The 17,395-nt window shown below is 56.6% G+C and overlaps 2 protein-coding genes and 1 long non-coding RNA gene across 13 annotated transcripts; 2 read left to right on the top strand and 1 right to left on the bottom strand.

Annotated features, from left to right (window-relative positions):
• Positions 1-30: 30 nt before the first annotated feature.
• IRF9 (interferon regulatory factor 9) lies at positions 31-5,294 on the top strand. Of its 3 annotated transcripts, XM_027572650.1 has the most exons (9): positions 31-564; positions 1,305-1,485; positions 1,791-1,977; positions 2,239-2,369; positions 2,462-2,546; positions 2,649-2,720; positions 3,331-3,672; positions 4,563-4,678; positions 4,843-5,294. In XM_027572650.1, exons 2-9 carry the CDS (start codon positions 1,306-1,308, stop codon positions 4,969-4,971), a joined length of 1,242 nt encoding a protein of 413 aa, XP_027428451.1. In that variant the 5' UTR covers positions 31-564; position 1,305; the 3' UTR covers positions 4,972-5,294. The 3 variants fall into 3 exon arrangements, with proteins under 3 accessions (XP_027428451.1, XP_027428452.1, XP_027428453.1); XM_027572651.1 differs by lacking the exon at positions 2,462-2,546 and having other exon boundaries at positions 2,239-2,328; XM_027572652.1 differs by lacking the exons at positions 2,239-2,369; positions 2,462-2,546.
• On the bottom strand, positions 1,435-11,031 carry LOC113910432. Of its 2 annotated transcripts, none has more exons than XR_003516036.2 (3): positions 10,899-11,031; positions 6,184-6,322; positions 1,435-1,567 (listed from the first exon to the last, which is right to left on the bottom strand). It is a non-coding gene; the product is annotated as an uncharacterized LOC113910432 (long non-coding RNA). The 2 variants fall into 2 exon arrangements; XR_003516037.2 differs by lacking the exon at positions 1,435-1,567 and adding an exon at positions 5,373-5,470.
• REC8 (REC8 meiotic recombination protein) lies at positions 9,261-17,361 on the top strand. 8 transcript variants are annotated; one of them, XM_027572640.2, is made up of 21 exons: positions 9,261-9,346; positions 10,696-10,867; positions 11,706-11,825; positions 11,903-11,971; positions 12,125-12,267; positions 12,367-12,442; positions 12,556-12,676; positions 13,555-13,639; positions 14,002-14,081; positions 14,323-14,413; positions 14,526-14,598; positions 14,681-14,766; positions 14,943-14,992; positions 15,343-15,489; positions 15,832-15,898; positions 16,005-16,153; positions 16,351-16,399; positions 16,653-16,719; positions 16,812-16,931; positions 17,005-17,111; positions 17,215-17,361. In XM_027572640.2, the coding sequence occupies exons 3-21, from the start codon at positions 11,770-11,772 to the stop codon at positions 17,304-17,306; spliced, it is 1,728 nt and encodes a 575-aa protein (XP_027428441.1). In that variant the 5' UTR covers positions 9,261-9,346; positions 10,696-10,867; positions 11,706-11,769; the 3' UTR covers positions 17,307-17,361. The 8 variants fall into 8 exon arrangements, with proteins under 8 accessions (XP_027428441.1, XP_027428445.1, XP_027428446.1 ...); XM_027572644.2 differs by lacking the exon at positions 11,706-11,825 and having other exon boundaries at positions 11,903-11,951; XM_027572641.2 differs by lacking the exon at positions 11,706-11,825 and having other exon boundaries at positions 9,262-9,346; positions 10,696-10,860.
• The last annotated feature ends 34 nt before the right edge of the window (positions 17,362-17,395 follow it).

Genomic DNA, 17,395 nt, shown 5'->3' with positions numbered 1-17,395 from the left:
GACCCTCCTTGGACTCAGGGCCAGGAAGGAATTGACACCATGGATGGCCAAGGAGCCCCTCCCCCGCCAGCCACCTGGCCTGGGCTTTCTCCTCCCCTGCCTCCTTTGTTCCTTCATTCGGCTGATACTTGAGGTCACCTACTAGGCACCAGGCAGGCACGAGGGGGAAAACACAGATGCACGGGTGCTATAGGGCCTGCCAGAGGACTCAGGCCAGACTCCAGGACCCTGGCCTCCCTGGGAAGTAGCAGTGTCACAGAGATCAGGGAGTAGCTAAGGGGGTTGGGGGGGAAGGTGTTGGAAATGAGCCTGAGCGGGGAGAAGCCCTCCTGTGTGCGAACGTGGGATTCCAACAGCCAGGTCCTCAGATGCTGCTGCTGCCCTCTGGTGGCGCGCGGTTGCCCTGCAGCTCGGACCACGTGATTTCTGAGAAGAGGCCCGGCCTGGAGGAGAACTGAAACTTAGGGTGGGGACTGTAGGAAGGGGTGGAGAGATCAGGAAGCTGCCTGGACGGCTCCTGAGCCGAGGGCAGCTGCATCCTGGGACAGCCAGCGAGCCGCGCAGGTAAGACCCGCCGAGAGAGGACGTCAGCCTGGGTCTAGAGCTGGAAGGCCCAGCCGGATCGGAGGCGGGGGCTTCCGGGGCCCCTCCGCGGAACAGGAATATACAGGTGGCCTGTGAGCCAGGACGGGGTGGCTTGGCCTGAGTGAGAGACTGACCAGGGGCCAGAGTCCCCAGCCCTAGAGGCAAAGGACAGGAGTCCCTGCTGATAGGTTGTTGGAAGTCTCAGCCCCGGCTCCAGCTGCCCCTGTTTGTTTTCTTGCCTTCTGGCCCTGCCCACTTCCGCTGCAGCCCTGCCCCACCTACCCCGGAGGCAAGCAGAGGGGAAGGGTTGGTGGGGTCGAACCTAGATTATGGGGGTGGTGGGTGAGGGACCTATGGGGCATCTCAGAAGCCGATACTACTTCTGCAAATGCTTGGGGTGGAGACCGGGCCTCTCCCCACGAGCCACACCAAGGGAGTTCTCTGCTAGACAGCAGATTCCTGAAAAGTCTTAAAACTAAGACCAAGGTCTGAGGTCTCCTTCCAGATGTCACAGCTTGGGATGTTAAAAGGGATGTATTTCTTTGTCATTGCTAATAAAGGGAGAAACGACACAATTTGGCCCCAGAATTTTGAGAAATGTCTACAGGCAAAAGATGGATGGGATCACTGGGGGCCCTTGCCGGGATCCAACCCCAGGGGCAGATGTTCCCTCCCACGGTGTCGATTTCACTGATGCTACCTGCGACTCTTGTCCCCAGGATGGCATCAGGCAGGGCACGCTGCACCCGAAAGCTGCGGAACTGGGTGGTGGAGCAAGTGGAGAGCGGGCAGTTCCCTGGGGTGTGCTGGGACGATGCAGCCAAGACCATGTTCCGGATCCCCTGGAAGCACGCGGGCAAGCAGGACTTCCGGGAGGACCAGGATGCCGCCTTCTTCAAGGTGAAAGAGCCGGGAAAGCAGCCCCTCCGAGGGAAGGGTGGCATAGACACTGAAGCTCTCACCCTCCAGGGGTTGTGTCGACCTGGGTTTCAGAGAAAGGGGGGATGGGAGGGTAGAACCAGCTGTATTTTGGACACAGCCCGATACAAAGTGAAAGTGCAAAAACTGTAAAGGATTTCGAGGCAGCGGTAGCAGAGCATAAACCCGAGCGCTGGGCCTTCTGTGCTCGCGCTCAGGTGGTGGGCCGCCGAAGCTGGCCGGGGTGTGTGACATGCTGCCTCTGCTTTACTGCCTGTGTTTTGAAGGCCTGGGCGATATTTAAGGGGAAGTTCAAGGAAGGGGACACGGAAGGCCCGGCTATCTGGAAGACTCGTCTGCGCTGTGCCTTCAACAAGAGTCCTGAATTTGAGGAGGTTCCTGAGAATGCCCATAGGGATGGAGCTGAGCCCTACAAGGTGTATCGGCTGCTGCCGCCATCAGGGACCCTCCCCGGTGGGTGTCCCCTTGCCCAGCCCCTCCTAGACGCGGCACACTGGGGACGGGGGGAGGATGGAGATGAGAGCCTTCTGGGTGGCTGCTGGGCCTCTCCCCAGGTTCCTCATTCAGAGTTCTGCCCTGTCCCTGTCCCTGTCCTTGGGGAGCTGCTGCCCAGGTTCCCCTGCCTGGTCCTGCCCGTCCTTTCACTGCCCCCTGTCCTACCCTCTGTCCCCAGTTGAGGCTCTGACCTTTCTCCCCCTCCACAATATTCCACAGCCCAGCCGGGGACCCAGAAATCACCATCAAAGCGACACCACAGTTCTGTGTCCTCTGAGAAGGAGGAGGAGGAGGGTACTACAAAGAATGGCAAGCTCAGCCCCTCCTTGGTTAAGAATCCCCTCAGAAATGTGAGAGCTGGGCAGGGACTGGGGGTGGGGGGCCCAAGGGCAGGACAGTCACTAGGGGAGAGATGGGCCAACGATAGTCACTGTGTCTGCAGGAGGAGGTGGGGGCCAATGGGGGAGCAGGCCATTTGAACTTTGGGAGCAGCAGCGGCAGCAGCAGCAGCCCCAAGCCTCAGGAAGGTACCACCTGCCCTGCCTCTGTTCGTTACCCCCATGCCACAGCCTCTGGCCCTTGGATTCCCCATTCCCATTCTGAACTGTACGTCTCTGCTTCCCCTGTAGGTACAGACACAACTGAAGCCCCTTTCCAAGGAGATCAGGTGTCACTGGAGTATCTGCCCCCTCCAGACTCAGGTGTGTGGCATTTCTGACTCACCCTGCTCCCTGTCCCCCTAGCTTGTCTCCCTGTCGTCATGCACACGTTATCGGATCTGTCAGGGCTTGCAGCAAACTGGGCCCACCTTACCCAGGCAGAGGCACCGGTTTCTCGGCAGTACACCTGGCCAGACTCCAGACTCCAAACAGCTCAATTCTCAAAAATACCCCTATGCACTCTATTCCTTGGAAATCCACTTTGAGACATTAATTCCTGTGGGTCAAGCAGAAACCAGTCTCTGGGACCTTCTTATAAACTGTAAGACCCTGGGCAATAAGCACTGAGGCCTCGGGGGGCATTTGTGTATCAGCTCCTCTCCTGAGTGATGGGAAAGTCTGGCAGGAAGCCCGTTGGCTGGTGAGGGTGGCCAGAGGGCGGATGAGGAGGGAGGTGCCTTCTCTAACCTCAGGAGGTGAAGCTGCTGCCCCCGCCCTCGCTTGGTTTCCCTCTTGGACCTCCTGTTTCTCACCAGCAAAATGAGGATGTGGGATTTGCAAGGAGCCCCTCCTCATTTCCTCAGGCCCTGGCGCTGACCAGGCGGACCCGTCAGGTGAAGTCCAGGTGCAGCTGGTGGTTCTCTGTCCGCAGACTACTCGCTGCTGCTCACCTTCATCTACGGCGGGCGCGTGGTGGGTGAAGCGCAGGTGCAGAGCCTGGACTGCCGCCTCGTGGCCGAGCCCTCAGGCTCCCAGTGCGGAATGGAGCAGGTGGTCTTTCCCAAGCCTGACCCACGAGAGCCCACCCAACGCCTGCTAAGCCAGATCGAGAGGGGCGTCCTGGTAGCCAGCAACTCCCGGGGCCTCTTCGTGCAGCGCCTCTGCCCCATCCCCGTCTCCTGGAATGCGCCCCAGGCACCACCCGGTCCAGGCCCGCATCTGCTGCCCAGCAATGAGTGCGTGGAGCTCTTCAGAACCAACTACTTCTGCAGAGGTGAGGCTGTTCCAGCTGAGCGGACCCCACGCCCCCGCCTCTTAGTCACCCCGGGACCTGCTAGGCTCTGCCACCACCCTGTTCCCTCCAGTAGATCCTTCCTTACAGCTCATGTGCTCAGTGCACAGCCTGTGGGGCCCTGTGCTCAGCCCCACAGCTGCCTGGCAGCCGCCCTTCCCCGGCCCAGGCCTCAGAAGATGAGGCTCAGGTGGAGCTCAGCACACGAGTCCCATCTCAGGGACTGCCCCCATGTGGCAGCAGACGGTAATGGGAAGGTGCGCCCCCGGGGCCTCCCCAGCATCTACACTTACACGCACGCCATCCACGTATTTGGGATTGCTGGTGCACATTACCCACACCAGGCAGCTCCCCTGATTGCCCTTCTCCCGTCCACTCCTCCAATTCCGCTTCCTGCCTCCATTCACCTCTAAATCTCACCTTAGGAGTTAGGGGCCAGGAGTATAGGGGACGCAGGGTAGGAACGTGCCGGGGCCATGGGTGCCCTTGGTAGGGAGGGTACGAGCAGGCAACAGGGGGTAGGGGGTACCTCTGTGTTAGCAGCCCAGGCTGCTGCCATGAGGACTCCAGTCTCTTCCAGCAGAGAGCTTTGCAGGTTGTATAAAAATCAGTTACCTTAAAACACTTCTTACTCAGAGAAGGGGCACCCTTTCCTACTGGCACACGGGTGAGAAGCAGCAGAGTTACTGGCATTTCTCCTGACGTGAGGCAACAGCCTCGTGACCCTCAGCTCCTGTTCTGGCTCTGGTCTCCAGTTGGCCCCACAGTCACCCCTCTTTGTCCAGGATGGGCCCCTCTCTGTTCCCACCCTCCCTGTGACCTCTCTCTTCTCTTTTCTTTCTTCCAACCCTTGACCCTTTCTCTTTCATCAGACTTGGCCAGGTACTTCCAGGGCCTGGGTCCCCCACCCAAGTTCCAGGTGACACTGAATTTCTGGGAGGAGAGCCCCAGCCCCAACCATACCCCAAAGAGTCTTATCACAGTGCAGGTGAGTTCAGGGTGGGGGAAGACCAGCCTCCCTGTGTGGGTGGGGTGGGGGTGGGGGTGGGTTCCAGGAGGAGAAGGGACCTCCGGGGGGAAAGGAACTCCTAGGGGGTAGTGTCTGCCCCAGCTGTGCTCCTGATCATCTCTTCCCCACCTTTTCTGGCACAGATGGAGCAGGCCTTTGCCCGACATTTATTGGAGGAGACTCCAGAGGAGCAGGCAGCCACTCTGTCCCTGCTGCAGAGCCTGGGGGACCCATCTTCCTCCTCTCCTCTCTGTTCCTCCTATCTCCTTTGAAAGAGACTCATTCTCCACACTGTTGACCTGCTTCCCTCGGTGATAATTCTCAGTGGTTGTCTCTGATGGTTACGTCCTTGAACTGCCGACGTACCTGGCTGGCAGAGAACTCAAGGGTGATTTTTATCCACCCACCACCTTTTTTTGTTTGTTTGTTTTTTGAGATATGCCTTCTTTCATCTCTGAGGAACTGACCTGGGAAAGTCCAAATGGTGTGAACTCAGGGGACCTTTCCTCTTCCCCCACCCCTAAAGCCAAGCACTTTATATTTTCTTCTTAGATGTTCACTAGGGATTTAAAAATAAAACTTTATTGAAAGAGGAGTCAGTATCTGCTTTGTTGGGTTGAAAAGGTAGCAGAGGTCACAGGGAAGTGCTAAAGATGTAATTTGAGAGTGAAGTACTTGGGTTTTCTTCCTGCTGACCTCTCTGGGCCCCTTTCCTCTCCTCCACCTGCAGGTTCTGGCTAGGAAGCCGTCTGGGCTCTGTGGGTTCTGGGCCTGGGGAGAGGATCGAGGTTAGCCACCAAGAAGAGCACAACCCACAGCTGCTGTTGCCACCAACTTCACATGGAAAAATCTGGGCTCCGCTGTTCTTGGCTAGAGGCCTCTGATTCGGGCCTTACAACAGTCTTAGGGTTGGACTCTGGGCTGGGGGTCTAAATGAACAGGAGAACTTGAAGTTGCCCTCAAACTATGGGCTAGAGGCACTGGGGCCTGGGAAGGGAGTGGGGGGCCAGAGGGAAGAGCTGCTGAGCCTCCTATGCTGAGGGAGGCCAGGCCCCGGTGCCTCTTCTCCCAGCACATGGGGCACTGCCACCCCAACAGAAGGGGACTCCCAGCCTGATTTCCTTGCTCTACTTAAGCCTCACAAAAGACCATCTGGCATAGACCACCATGTCACCAACACTGTTGGCTGAGATTTGAGGGCTCCAAATCAGATGACACTCCTCTCCCTTACCCCCTGTGTTTATTTTGCCACCAAACTGAAAGTTCTCCCTTCACAGGCCACTTGTCATTTTACTTCTCCACTCACGTCCAGCAGACCAGTTCAGACCTAAGTCACCACTTAGCTGATGCCGCAGCCTCCAGCTTCCCCCTTCCTGCAGGGGACGCCAGCTTGGAGGAGAGGGGCCTCCCAGACCAAGCTCTTCCCTGTCATGTCGCTCTTATAAGCCTCCCCTGGTTCATCTACGTGATCAAAACCAACACACCTAGATCCTCAAGGATCTTCTTACTGTCGCATTCGACAAACTTCAGTGCTGCCTTCGAGCCTTTCTGCCTCCTTGGACCTTCCTTCTCTTCAGTCTTGCCCCATCATCCTCCTGAGCAGCCAAGAGCCCAAACAGGCATCTGCATTATCAGGGAAGAAAGCAGGTACTGAGTGCACAGGTACATGAACTCTGTTGTGCCCTTGATTTGCTAAAATCCCTCCTGGCCCTTGTTCACACTTGCTACCTCCTTGACTTCCATCTTCTTTCTTTTCCTTTCTTTTTAATTTTAATTCCAGTATAGTTAACATACAGTATAGTTAACACGTGTACAATTCTTTATCCATTTATTTATCGATGGATACCTATCCATAGTTTGTCTATTGTAGATAATGCTGCTATAAACATAGGGGTGCATGTATCCTTTTGATTTAGTGCTTTCATATTCTTTGGATAAATACCACGTAGTGGAATTACTGAATCATATAGTAGTTCTATTTTTATTTTTATTATTTTTTTAAAGATTTTGTTTGAGGGGCGCCTGGGTGGCTCAGTTGGTTGAGCGGCTGCCTTCGGCTCAGGTCGTGATCCTGGAGTTCCAGGATCGAGTCCCGCATCGGGCTCCCTGCTCGGCGGGGAGTCTGCTTCTCCCTCTGACCCTCCCCCCTCTCATGTGCTCTCTCTCTCTCTCTCTCAAATAAATAAATAAAATCTTAAAAAAAAAAAAAAGACGAGAGGGGAAACACAAGCAGGGGGTGTGGGAGAGGGAGAAGCAGGCTTCCCACGGAGCAGGGAGCCTGATGCGGGGCTCGATCCCAGGACCCTGGGATCATGACCTGAGCCGAAGGCAGCCGCTTAATGACTGAGCCACCCAGGCACCCCTAACTCCTTTTTAAATGTTTGGTAGAATTCCCCTGTGAAGCCATCCACTCCTGGACTTTTGTTGGGAGTTTTTTGATCACGGATTCAATTCCGTTGCTGCTAATCAGTGTGTTCAGATTTTCTATTTCTCTCTGATTCAGTTATGTTTCCAGGAATTTACCCATTTCTTCTAGGTTGTCCAGTTTGTTGGCATATAATTCTCCATAATATTCTTTGATAATCTTTTGTATTTCTGTGGTGTTATTTCTCCTCTTTCATTTCTGATCTTACTTGATTCCTCTTTTTTCTTATGAGTCTAGCTAAAGATTTATCAATTTTGTTGATCTTTTCAAAGAACCAGCTCCTAGTTTCATTGATCTATCCTTTTTTTATTTTTTATTGTTATTTATTTATTTTTTAAAGATTTTATTTATTTATTTGAGAGAGAGAGAATGAGAGATAGAGAGCACGAGAGGAAAGAGGGTCAGAGGGAGAAGCAGACTCCCTGCTGAGCAGGGAGCCCAATGTGGGACTCGATCCCGGGACTCCAGGATCATGACCTGAGCTGAAGGCAGTCGCTTAACCAACTGAGCCACCCAGGCGCCCATGATCTATCCTTTTTTTTAAAATTTAATTTTACTTTCTATTTCATTTATTTCTGCTCTAATCTTTATTTCCTTCTTCCTTTCCTTCTATTAGTTTTGGGTTTTGTTCTTTTTCTAGCTCTAGCTTTAGGTGTAAGGTTTATTTGAGATTTTTCTTGCTTCTTGAAGTAGGCCTGTATTGCTATCGGTCTCCCTCTTAGAACAGCTTTTGCTGCATCCCAACAATTTTGGACTTTTGTGGGTTTCTTTGTTTTGTTTTGTTTTTTTAATATTTTATTTATCTGTTTGTGAGAGAAAGAGCAAGCATAAGCAGGGGGAGTGGCAAGCAGAGGGAGAGGGAGACAGAGGGCGAAGCAGGCTTCCCACTGAGCAAGGAGCCCAATTCGGGACTCGATCTCAGGACCCTGGGATCACGACCTGAGCCGAAGGCAGACGCTTAACCGACTGAGCCACCCAGGCGTCCCTGGACCATTGTGGGTTTTGTGTGTGTGTGTTTTTTTTAAAGATTTTATTTATTTGAGAGAGAGAGAGAGTGAGAGAGAGAGAGTCCAAGAGGGGGTAGGGTCAGAGGGAGAAGCAGACTCCCTGCTGAGCAAGGAGCCCGATGTGGGACTCGGATCCTGGGACTCCAGGATCATGACCTGAGCCAAAGGCAGTCGCTTAACCAACTGAGCCACGCAGGTGCCCTGGACCATTGTGTTTTAATTTTCATGTGTCTGCGTGTATTTTTTGATATCCTTTTTGATTTCTTGGGTGACCCATTCGTCGATTAGTAGCATGTTATTTAATCTCCATATATTTGTGATCTTTCCAGATTTTTTCTTATGGTTGATTTCTCATTTCATAGTGTTGTGGTTAGAAAAGATGCTTCGATGCTTTTGAATTTGTTGAGACTTGTTTTGTGGCCTAATATGTAATCTATTTTGGAGAATGTTCCATGTGCACTTGAAAAGAATGTGTATTCTGCTGTTTCAGGATGGCATATTCTGAATATATCTGTTAAATCCATCTGGTCCAGTGTGTCATTCAAAGCCACTGTCTCCTTACTGACTTTCTGTTTAGATGATCTGTCCATTGATATGAGGGTTAAAGTCCCCTACTATTATTGTATTACTATTTATTACTTCCTTCATGTTTGTTATTAACTGCTTTATGTATTTGGGTGCTCCCATGTTGGGTGCATAAATATTTACAATTGTTTTATCTTCTTGTGGATTGTTCCATTTATGATTATATAGTGTCCGCTTCCATTTTCTGTCATATCCCATATCCCATCGATCAGTAGATCCCATCATTATTCCTTCAGAATCTATCCAGAATCTGACCAGTTTTCTCTGCTTCCACCACTAACACTTTGGAACAACCTACTGTCATCTCTCACATCTGTTTCTGCTTCCTTCTACATCTTTTCTACCTCCACTATTGTCCACCTTCTATCTATTCTGAACACAGTAGAGATCCTCTTAACACATAAATCTTACTATGTCATTCCTCTGCTCAAAACCCTCCGTTGGGCTCTTGACTCATTCAGAGTAAAAGCCCAAATCCTTACAGTGACCTCCACAGTCTTTGTGATGTGGCTCTTATCCTCCTAACCTCACCCCTTACCATTCTTGCTCCAGGCTCTTTGAACCCACCACATTTCTGCCTCAGGACCTTTGTACTTGCTGGTTCTTTTGTGCAAAATATTCTTCCTTCAGGTAGGTGCGTTTTGCCTCCTCTCTTCAGAGAAGACTTCCCTGAGTACCGTACCTAGATAGCAGCCCTCACTACTCTCCATTCTCCTATGCTGCCTCATTGTTCTCCTAGCACTGATCACCACTTAACATTTTTTTTTTTTTGAAGATTTTATTTATTTATTTGACAGAGAGAGAGACAGCGAGAGAGGGAACACAAGCAGGGGGAGTGGGAGAGGGAGAAGCAGGCTCCCCGCCGAGCAGGGAGCCAGATGCGGGGCTTGATCCCAGGACTCTGGGATCATGACCTGAGCCGAAGGCAGCCGCTTAATGACTGAGCCACCCAGGCGCCCCTACATATTTCTATTTGTCTACTTACTTATCGTCTCTCCTTCCCTACTCCATGAGAACAGGGACTTGTTTTGTTCATTGCTCCATCTCCAGTGCCTAGAGGAGTGCATGGCACATAGCAGGCATGTCATAAATACTTGTTGAACAGAGGGATGGATGAACAAATTATTATCTCCTACCCTAGGTTCTAAGTACCTTAATGGTATATGCCCCCACTTTATGATCTTTGTGCCCCAACATGAACTTATAAACAGTGACAACATATGTACAGTGATTGAAACAGTTTGTATTATGTAGAAACTCATTTAGCCAAGCACAGTGGAATAGGTACTAGAAACACTAGAATTCAAGAGAGCAGAGTTCTGGGCGCCTGGGTGGCTCAGATGATTGAGTGTCTGCCTTCTGCTCAGGTCATGATCCCGGGGTTCCTGAGATCGAGTCCCGCATTGGGCTCTCTGCTCGGCGGGGAGCCTGCTTCTTCCTCTGCCTCTCTCTCTCTGTCTCTTATGAATAAATAAAATAAAATCTTAAAAAAAAAAAAAAGAGAGAGAGAGCAGAGTTCCCAACCAGGCTGTCATTAGGGAGCTTTGTGGTCTGGGAAAAACTGTCCCATGGGCCTCTCTGTTTTCTCATCCGTAAAAGCCACCCCTGTAAAGCTCACAAGGACTAGGTTTGGAATCTCTGTCAGCCTTGACTGTGGTGGTAAATCTGGCGTCATTGCATATTCATTTGAGAAATGTTTAGTGTGCTAGTTTCCAGGAACTAGTTGAAAAAGAAAAAAAAAGATCTTAAGAGCTAGTAGACTGAAGGAATAAAATAAAATAGGGTCAGCTCAGTTGCAGTAAGAGCTGTGTTAAAGGGGCAGAAGCATGCCCTGGGGTCAAGGCTGGGAAGGGCATTCTAGGCCAAATGTGGGGCTGTACCAAGGCAGAAGGCTTGAGGACAAAGAATTGTTTGGGCCAAATGGCTTTTGTATGCGGACAAGTATGCCTTGCATCCCACAAAGCTGAGGTCTCTTTCAGCTGGGAGAACATTCACAACTGGAAAACAGCCCACAGCCTAAGTTGTTCAAGTTGAGGAAATGACTGAGCATGTTTCCTGTGAGATCTGACTTCCTCATCCATCTGCGGCGGCCCCCAGGCCACCTCACACGGTCTCCACCTGCCCACGAGGCAGACCAATCTTTGGTACTTGGTGGGTTTCAGGGGAAAGGGCAAGGTCTAACCTCAGGTCAGGCGCCGGGAAACGGACAGGGTAGTTGGCCCCGCCATGACCCGACCTTCTCTCGTGGTCGAAATGCCCTTGTTGCCAAGCTTGCTGGGGGCGAGGCTGGGACTGGCTCCTCGCTCATTGGTCGGCAGAGAAGTGCCACCGAGGAACCCTTGTTACCAGAGGCGAGAACGAGAGCCCATTGGTCAGGACACCTCACAATGGCCCCCCGCAGCACGCGGGCTTCTTCTGATTGGTTCGCTGCCTGCCTCGGGAGACCCCTGTTGCCGAGACCCAAGGCGGGCTAGTTGGCGCCCTGGAACGGAGCGCTCCCAAGCCCAGCCCTGTTCCCCATTGGCTGTTGTGGGTGCCGCCGCCATCTAATGACGAGGGAGGCGCCCAGCCCCGGAGCGCGCGCCCCCTGCGGCGGGGTCTAGTGCCGCGGGGAGCGCAGGTGCCCAAGCCGCGCGCAAGGCCCGGGAGCCCGGTACCCCTGCGGAGGACAACCCCTCCGCCCACCCCATCCAGCCTCCCCCCCCCCCCCCCCCCCCCCCCCCCCGCTCTCTACCCTCGGGACCTGACCTGGAGCCCAGGCCGGGCCTGCCCTCAGAGAGCTCTGCTCCTCCAACTTGGAACCCGACCCGGAAGGCCCCAGTAAGTTCGAAGCAGCCACGCGGCGTGGGTACCCACTCCGGGCGGCGGAGAGGGGCGACCCAACTGCTGTGTGTGCAGTCCGCGCCTCCAGTTACTTCTCGCCCTAATTGTTCACCCACACCTGAGTGTTTATCCGTTCCTTTACCTGGCGTTCTGGGGCCGCCCCCAGCCCCGGTGCCGCCTCTCCGAGCCCTTTGCCCCGACGGGGACGAGGGTGAAAGCCCAGCGGGACGATGTTCTACTATCCCAACGTGCTTCAGCGCCATACTGGCTGCTTCGCCACCATCTGGTAAGGGCCGGGCAGTGCGCGCCGGGAGGGGCACCCAGGGGCCCCAGCCTGACGCCCCCCACCCCCACCCCCTCCAGGCTGGCAGCGACCCGCGGCAGCCGGTTGGTGAAACGGGAGTACCTGAAGGTGAACGTGGTGAAGACCTGGTAAGGCCGGGAAGGGGTGGAGCGGCCGGACCTGAGCGGGCAGGGGGCGGGGTGGGGGGGGCGGCGCTGGATGCGGTGGGCCAGGCTGTGGGGCTGGGCCTTGGCGCGGTGGTGATCAGGGCGCGTTGTCGTCCCCCCCCCCCCCCCCCCCAGTGAGGAGATCCTCGATTATGTGCTGGTCCGAGTTCAGCCCCCGATGCCTGGCCTGCCTCGGCCCCGCTTCTCCCTCTATCTGTCAGCCCAGCTGCAGATCGGCGTGATCCGGGTCTACTCGCAACAATGCCAGTACCTCGTAGGTAAGGCCGGGAAGGCTCAGAGATGGGGCAGAGCCGCGTGGGCCGCGGCGAGGGGAGGCATGCTCAGGACCTTGCCCTCCCTGCCCGCCCTGCCCGCAGAGGACATCCAGCACATCCTGGAGCGCCTGCACCGCGCCCAGCTGCAGATCCGCATTGATATGGTGGAGACTGAGCTGTGAGTGCCCACCCTGGGCCTGGGCCTGGGCCACTCAGCCTTCGCTGGGCATCCTCCCTGCTTGGCGTCAGCCCTCTGCCTCGGTACTTGACAGCCCACATTCTCTGTCTCAGACCCAGCTTGCTGCTCCCTAACCGCCTGGCCATGATGGAGACCCTGGAAGATGCTCCAGACCCCTTTTTTGGGATGATGTCTGTGGATCCCGCACTTCCCAGCCCCTTCAGTATCCCTCAGGTAGGGCTCATTCCCCACAGAAGCCTCTGGCTGACGAGCTGAGAGCACAGGAGGGGAATGCTGTGTCTGTGCGGGTCTGACACTGGGGCTAGGGAAGGGGGCCAGTCACGGCTCTCCCCTGCAGGAGTCTGTGCTGGGGAACTGTCATGGTGGACCCCTCCAGACAGAGCCATTCCACTTGTCTGTTCAAGGCCAACCTCGAGGCAGCTCTTGTCCCAACTTCTCTCCACACAGTTCCCACTGCCACGGCTCTAAGCCAGGCCCTTGTCATCCCTTAGCCTTAGGTTTCCCTGCGCACGTCCTCCTCTATCCATGTCCTGACACGTCCCCAGCTTTAGACGGTGCTGCTGCTTCTTTCAGAGACCCCCCCCGGTCCCCCACTGCACACAGCCCTCCATGCCCCGTAATGGCCACCCTCGTTCTGTACTAGTTAAGTCCTACATACCCTTAGCAGACCTGGCTCAAATGTTACTCCTTTCTGAGAGGCTCTATCCTGGGCCAGAAGCAAATGTTGCTCTGGAACTGAGCACGTTCCTAGGGCCTTGTTTCACACTTTATGTTGCCTCTTGCTGGGGTCCTGTTCACACTGGTCTTCCTGTTAGACCATAGGCTCCCTAAGATCAAGAATCTTTTCTGGCCCCCACAACACTTGACATAAGGGTGCAGTGCTTCCTGCACAGAAAAATGGACAAGGTCTAGATAATGGGGGCAGGGACGGCTGGAAGGGAGAGCAGATGGCGAGTGAGCTCACCGCATGCTGGTGTCACAAGGCCGCAGTGTGAAGGAGTATTTTCGTCTGTTGTCTGAATAAGGTGGTGGAAGTGGGAAAACAGGGGCTGAGGATGAACCCTTCCTTTTGTCCCCAATCCTCCCCAAAGGTTCGACAGCTCCTAGAGGCTGTAAGCCCGGAGAGAGAGCTTGAGGAGGCGCCTCCTGAAGTCCCCATGGAGCCTAAGAAGCCTGGTGAGCAGAGAGCCTCTTTCCTGGAAGAGGCCCAGGAAGGCCCAAGAACTTGAAGGAATGACCATCTTTGAGCTTCTCTTAAGAGCCAGGCCCTTTGTGAGGGGGCACTTTATTTGTGTCACCTCCTCTCTGCCTCACAGGAGTCCTGTGAGATCAGAATTCTTATCCCCATTCTCCAGAGGAGGAAAGTGAGGCCCGTCGTGGTTAAGCAACCTGGCCAGGGTCAGTTTGCCTGTGGCTGGCTGGGGCCTGACCAGAATGCAGGTTGACTTGATTCCAGAGTCCGTGCTTTCGCCTCACCGCGTGGGTGTGGGAAGCTGGGAAGCAGCAGAGGGGCTGGTGTGACTCTCCTGCCCCTCCAGACAGGGTCCCGGTCACTGTGCTGTCTCCAGAGGCCATCACCCTCCAGGAGGCGGAGCCCATCCTCATGCTGCCCATCGAGGTGAGCTGTCCCCTCGCAGGAGAGCCTGAGGCCCGAGTCCTGCCCCTGGCCGGCCAGCCCGCCTCGCGTTCCCGCCCCCAGAGTCCTGCCTTCTTGTCTCATTGCAGCACTCCCTGCGCCTGGCGCCTGAGCGCCCCGCGGGCCTCCTGCCACCTGCCTCTCAGACCCGGCCTCCCAGAGCCCCTTGCCTTTTTCAGAACTGGAATTGCGTCCCCTCTCCTTACTCCTCCTCTCTTGCCAGGGTGAACGGGACCTCCCAGAGGTCAGCCGCCGAGACCTGGACCTGCTGATTGCTGAGGAAGACGAAGCTATCCTGTTAGAGGAACGGCGAGGCAAGCCTCAGCCGGTGCCGGGTGGTCAGCGCCCTGGCACGGGCAGGCTGCGCCTGGGCAGTGCCCCCGTCTCCTTTCTCCTGCACTCTGAGCTCCGATCTTCTCTCTGCAGAGGCCGAGGAGGAGCCCCGGGCTCTGGAGAGGGAGAGAGCTGTACCCCCGCTCTCACCACCAGCTCTTGCACCGTAAGGGCAGGACCCCCTGGGCCAGGTAGGCAGCCAGTGCTGCGAAGGGTGGCCTCATTTCTCTTGCCCGTTTTCCCCTCAGGGTGGAAGAGGCCGCAGAGCCACTTCCGGTCCCGGCCCCCGAGGAGGTGAAGCCAGTAGGCTGGGAGCCCGAGGCCCTGCTTGCTGGTGAGTGCCCATCGTGCCTGGGGCCTTCCTGGGGCCACACAGGTGCACAGCTACTGCAGTCAAGGGCCCCGTATTCCAACTTGCAGCAGGGAGGCCTTCTAGCTTCTTGCGTGGGTGGCTGCCAGGGCGAAGGAGGGGGGGCTGTGGCAGAGCTGGGACCTAGAGTGTTGTTGCAGAGGTGACCCCCCCGCCGGAGCTGCGCCTGCCGGCCCCGCTCAGCCCAGAGGTGAGTCATGGCCCTGCCAAGCTTTCTCCTCCCCTTTGCCCTCCTCTCCCAGAGCTGCTCATCCGTCTTCAGCTTCCCCCAGCCATGGGCCACTGCTAGCCTTCCCCAGGCCTTCGCACAAATTGGTAGAAGGTGCCCCCTGCCCACCCTCCATTTTATCCAGCCTGCGCTCCCTGGATGGGCCCTCCCCCACCCCACCACGTGAGGTCAGAGCTGCCCCTGGAGGCCCTGCCCAAGCTCTTTCCCGGGGTGCCTCTGGAGTGGGGATGCGGGGCCTGCTTCGCAGCCTACCAAGGTGACAGGAAAAGGAGTAATGGGTAGTCTCGCCCCTGCCTCCCCTCCCCAATCAGAGGCTGCGGCCCCCGGTGCCCCCTGCTCCCCGGAGTCCACCTGCTCGCCGCCGCCGCCGCCAGTTAGTGTTCTGGGACAAGGAGACTCAGATCTCCCGGGAGAAGTTCCAGGAACAACTGCAAACCAGAGCCCACTGCTGGGAGTGTGTGAGTGCAGCCCCAGGCTCTGCGGGCCACGGAGGGAGGCAGGGAGGGCCCGAGGCCGCGCATGCTGGGCCTTCTAAACTCTGGGGAGGCACCGGGAACGATCCCCAGAGTGCACGTGCTCCAGGTTTGCACAGAGACAACTCTCCACGTTCCTTTAGTGTCCCCACATAGCACATGGCTGGGCACCACGTAGCAGTGGGCAGTGCCAGGCAGGTGCAGGAACCTGAGAGTTGGACGGTCAGAGGCTTTGGAACAAAGTGTTGCAAAGAAGTGGAGGAGAAAGGGCAGGGAGGAGTGCCTCCCTCTTAACTGGGCTTCTGCCTCCCCCACCCCCCCCTGCAGCCGAAGGTGCAGCCTCCCGAAAGGACCACCAGGAGCCCCATGGAGCTATTCCGAACACCAACTCACTGTAAGGAGTGGTGGGAGTTGGCATGTGGGGTCTTCTGAACCCATAGTCCTCCGTCTTGGTGTTCCTCACACGTCAACCCCCACCCCTGCCGCCCCTCCCTCCCCAGCTGGCTGGCTCCCCCCAGAACTGCTGGCCCTGTGGACCCGCTGTGCCCAGCCACCCCCAGGAGCACTCAGGCGAAGGCCACCCCCGGAGCCTGAGGAGGAGGCTGAGAGGGAGGTGGCAGCTGAGGAGGAAAGGATCAGCGATATCGAGGTAACTGCACCCCCTTCCTCCTCCCTCGGGAGCTGGCCCGCTTTGCCTGAGCTCCGGCAGGCTGCCTGCTGCCCACCTGAGCCTGTAGGGCCACAACCCGTCCCCGAGCGCAGGCCAGGGCAGGCTGGGACCGCGTCACCCTGCCCCAGGTGCTTCTGTGATGCTCGGGGCCTTAGTTCTCACTCTCTCTTCCCCAGGTCCCAAGAGAGGCCCAGGAGCCCAGCGGGCCCCTCATGCTGTCTGCAGGTAGGCCCCTGGAGAAGGGAGAGGGCCCCCACCGTGGCCACTCTCCCAGGGCCCGGCTACCCTAACTGCTGCTGGTTTTTACTAGAGGGGGAAGCAGTTCACATAAGGAAGCTGGATCTCTTCGGTTCTCCTCCCTGGGTCCCAGTGGTGGCATCCAGTTTGACCGGGGCGGGGCGGGGGGGGAGGGAACCTCAAGGTCCCGACCGCTCCTATCTAAGCAGGCGCACTCGGGCCCTTCCCCTCCCCCCAACAGAGCTCTCTCTCGAGGCGGCCGAGGAAGAGAAGTCCCGCGTCAGCCTCGTCCCCCCGGAAGAACGGTGGTAAGCCGCCAGCCTGGGTGCACTAGGGCTGTGGCCCCCGTCGCTGTCGCAGCCGCCCCCTTCCGCTCGCCCTGACTCCTGCATCCTCCCAGGGCCTGGGCCGAGGCCGAGCAGCTGGAGCCCCCTGCGCTGCCCGCGGTGCCCGAGGTCCCGGAGCTGCCCCTGGAGCTGCCCCCGGAGCCCGAGCTGCTGTCGCCGGAGGCTGTGTGCAGGTGCCGGGCGAGGGCCGCGGCAGCGGGGTGGGCGCAGGCTGGGGCTCCGGCTGACCGCGCCCGACCCCCACAGGGCAGTGGCCCAGGAGCTGCAGGCCAACAGGGAGCCCGACTTTGGCAGCCTGGTGTCCCCCGTCAGCCCCCGCCGGATGGCCGCCCGGGTCTTCTACCTGCTCCTGGGTGAGTGTGGGCACGTGTGCGCACGGGTGGGGGGCGAGGACCCAGGCCGGAGGCCACCGCAGGGCCTCCCCACCGACTGGCCCTGTCCTCGTCTCTTGACCAGTGCTTGCAGCGCAACAGATCCTCCGCCTGGAACAAGAGAAGCCATACGGGCGCCTCCTGATCCTGCTGGGGCCCCGATTCCACTGCGGTTAGCCCTGACAGAACTGCCAGGGAGCTGGCCTCATTAAACACGTCTTGCTTGCCTCGATTCCGAACACGTTTCTCTATGCTTCCAGCTCTCA

This window comes from Zalophus californianus, chromosome 6 (genome assembly GCF_009762305.2).
Source record: "Zalophus californianus isolate mZalCal1 chromosome 6, mZalCal1.pri.v2, whole genome shotgun sequence".
Lineage (NCBI taxonomy): Eukaryota > Metazoa > Chordata > Mammalia > Carnivora > Otariidae > Zalophus > Zalophus californianus.
Note: the sequence above shows the minus strand (reverse complement) of the source record. Positions and strands in the feature narration are given on the sequence as shown.

Excerpts from the sequence above, each read along its gene's own strand:
- IRF9 (XM_027572650.1), top strand. The coding sequence starts at position 1,306 with ATGGCATCAGGCAGGGCACGCTGCACCCGAAAGCTGCGGAACTGGGTG. Across the intron at positions 1,486-1,790 it reads AGGATGCCGCCTTCTTCAAG|GCCTGGGCGATATTTAAGGG; the intron begins GTGAAAGAGCCG and ends TGTGTTTTGAAG. Across the intron at positions 2,547-2,648 it reads CAGCCCCAAGCCTCAGGAAG|GTACAGACACAACTGAAGCC; the intron begins GTACCACCTGCC and ends CTTCCCCTGTAG.
- REC8 (XM_027572640.2), top strand. The coding sequence starts at position 11,770 with ATGTTCTACTATCCCAACGTGCTTCAGCGCCATACTGGCTGCTTCGCC. Across the intron at positions 12,677-13,554 it reads GCCCCTTCAGTATCCCTCAG|GTTCGACAGCTCCTAGAGGC; the intron begins GTAGGGCTCATT and ends TCCTCCCCAAAG. Across the intron at positions 14,082-14,322 it reads TCCTCATGCTGCCCATCGAG|GGTGAACGGGACCTCCCAGA; the intron begins GTGAGCTGTCCC and ends CTCTCTTGCCAG.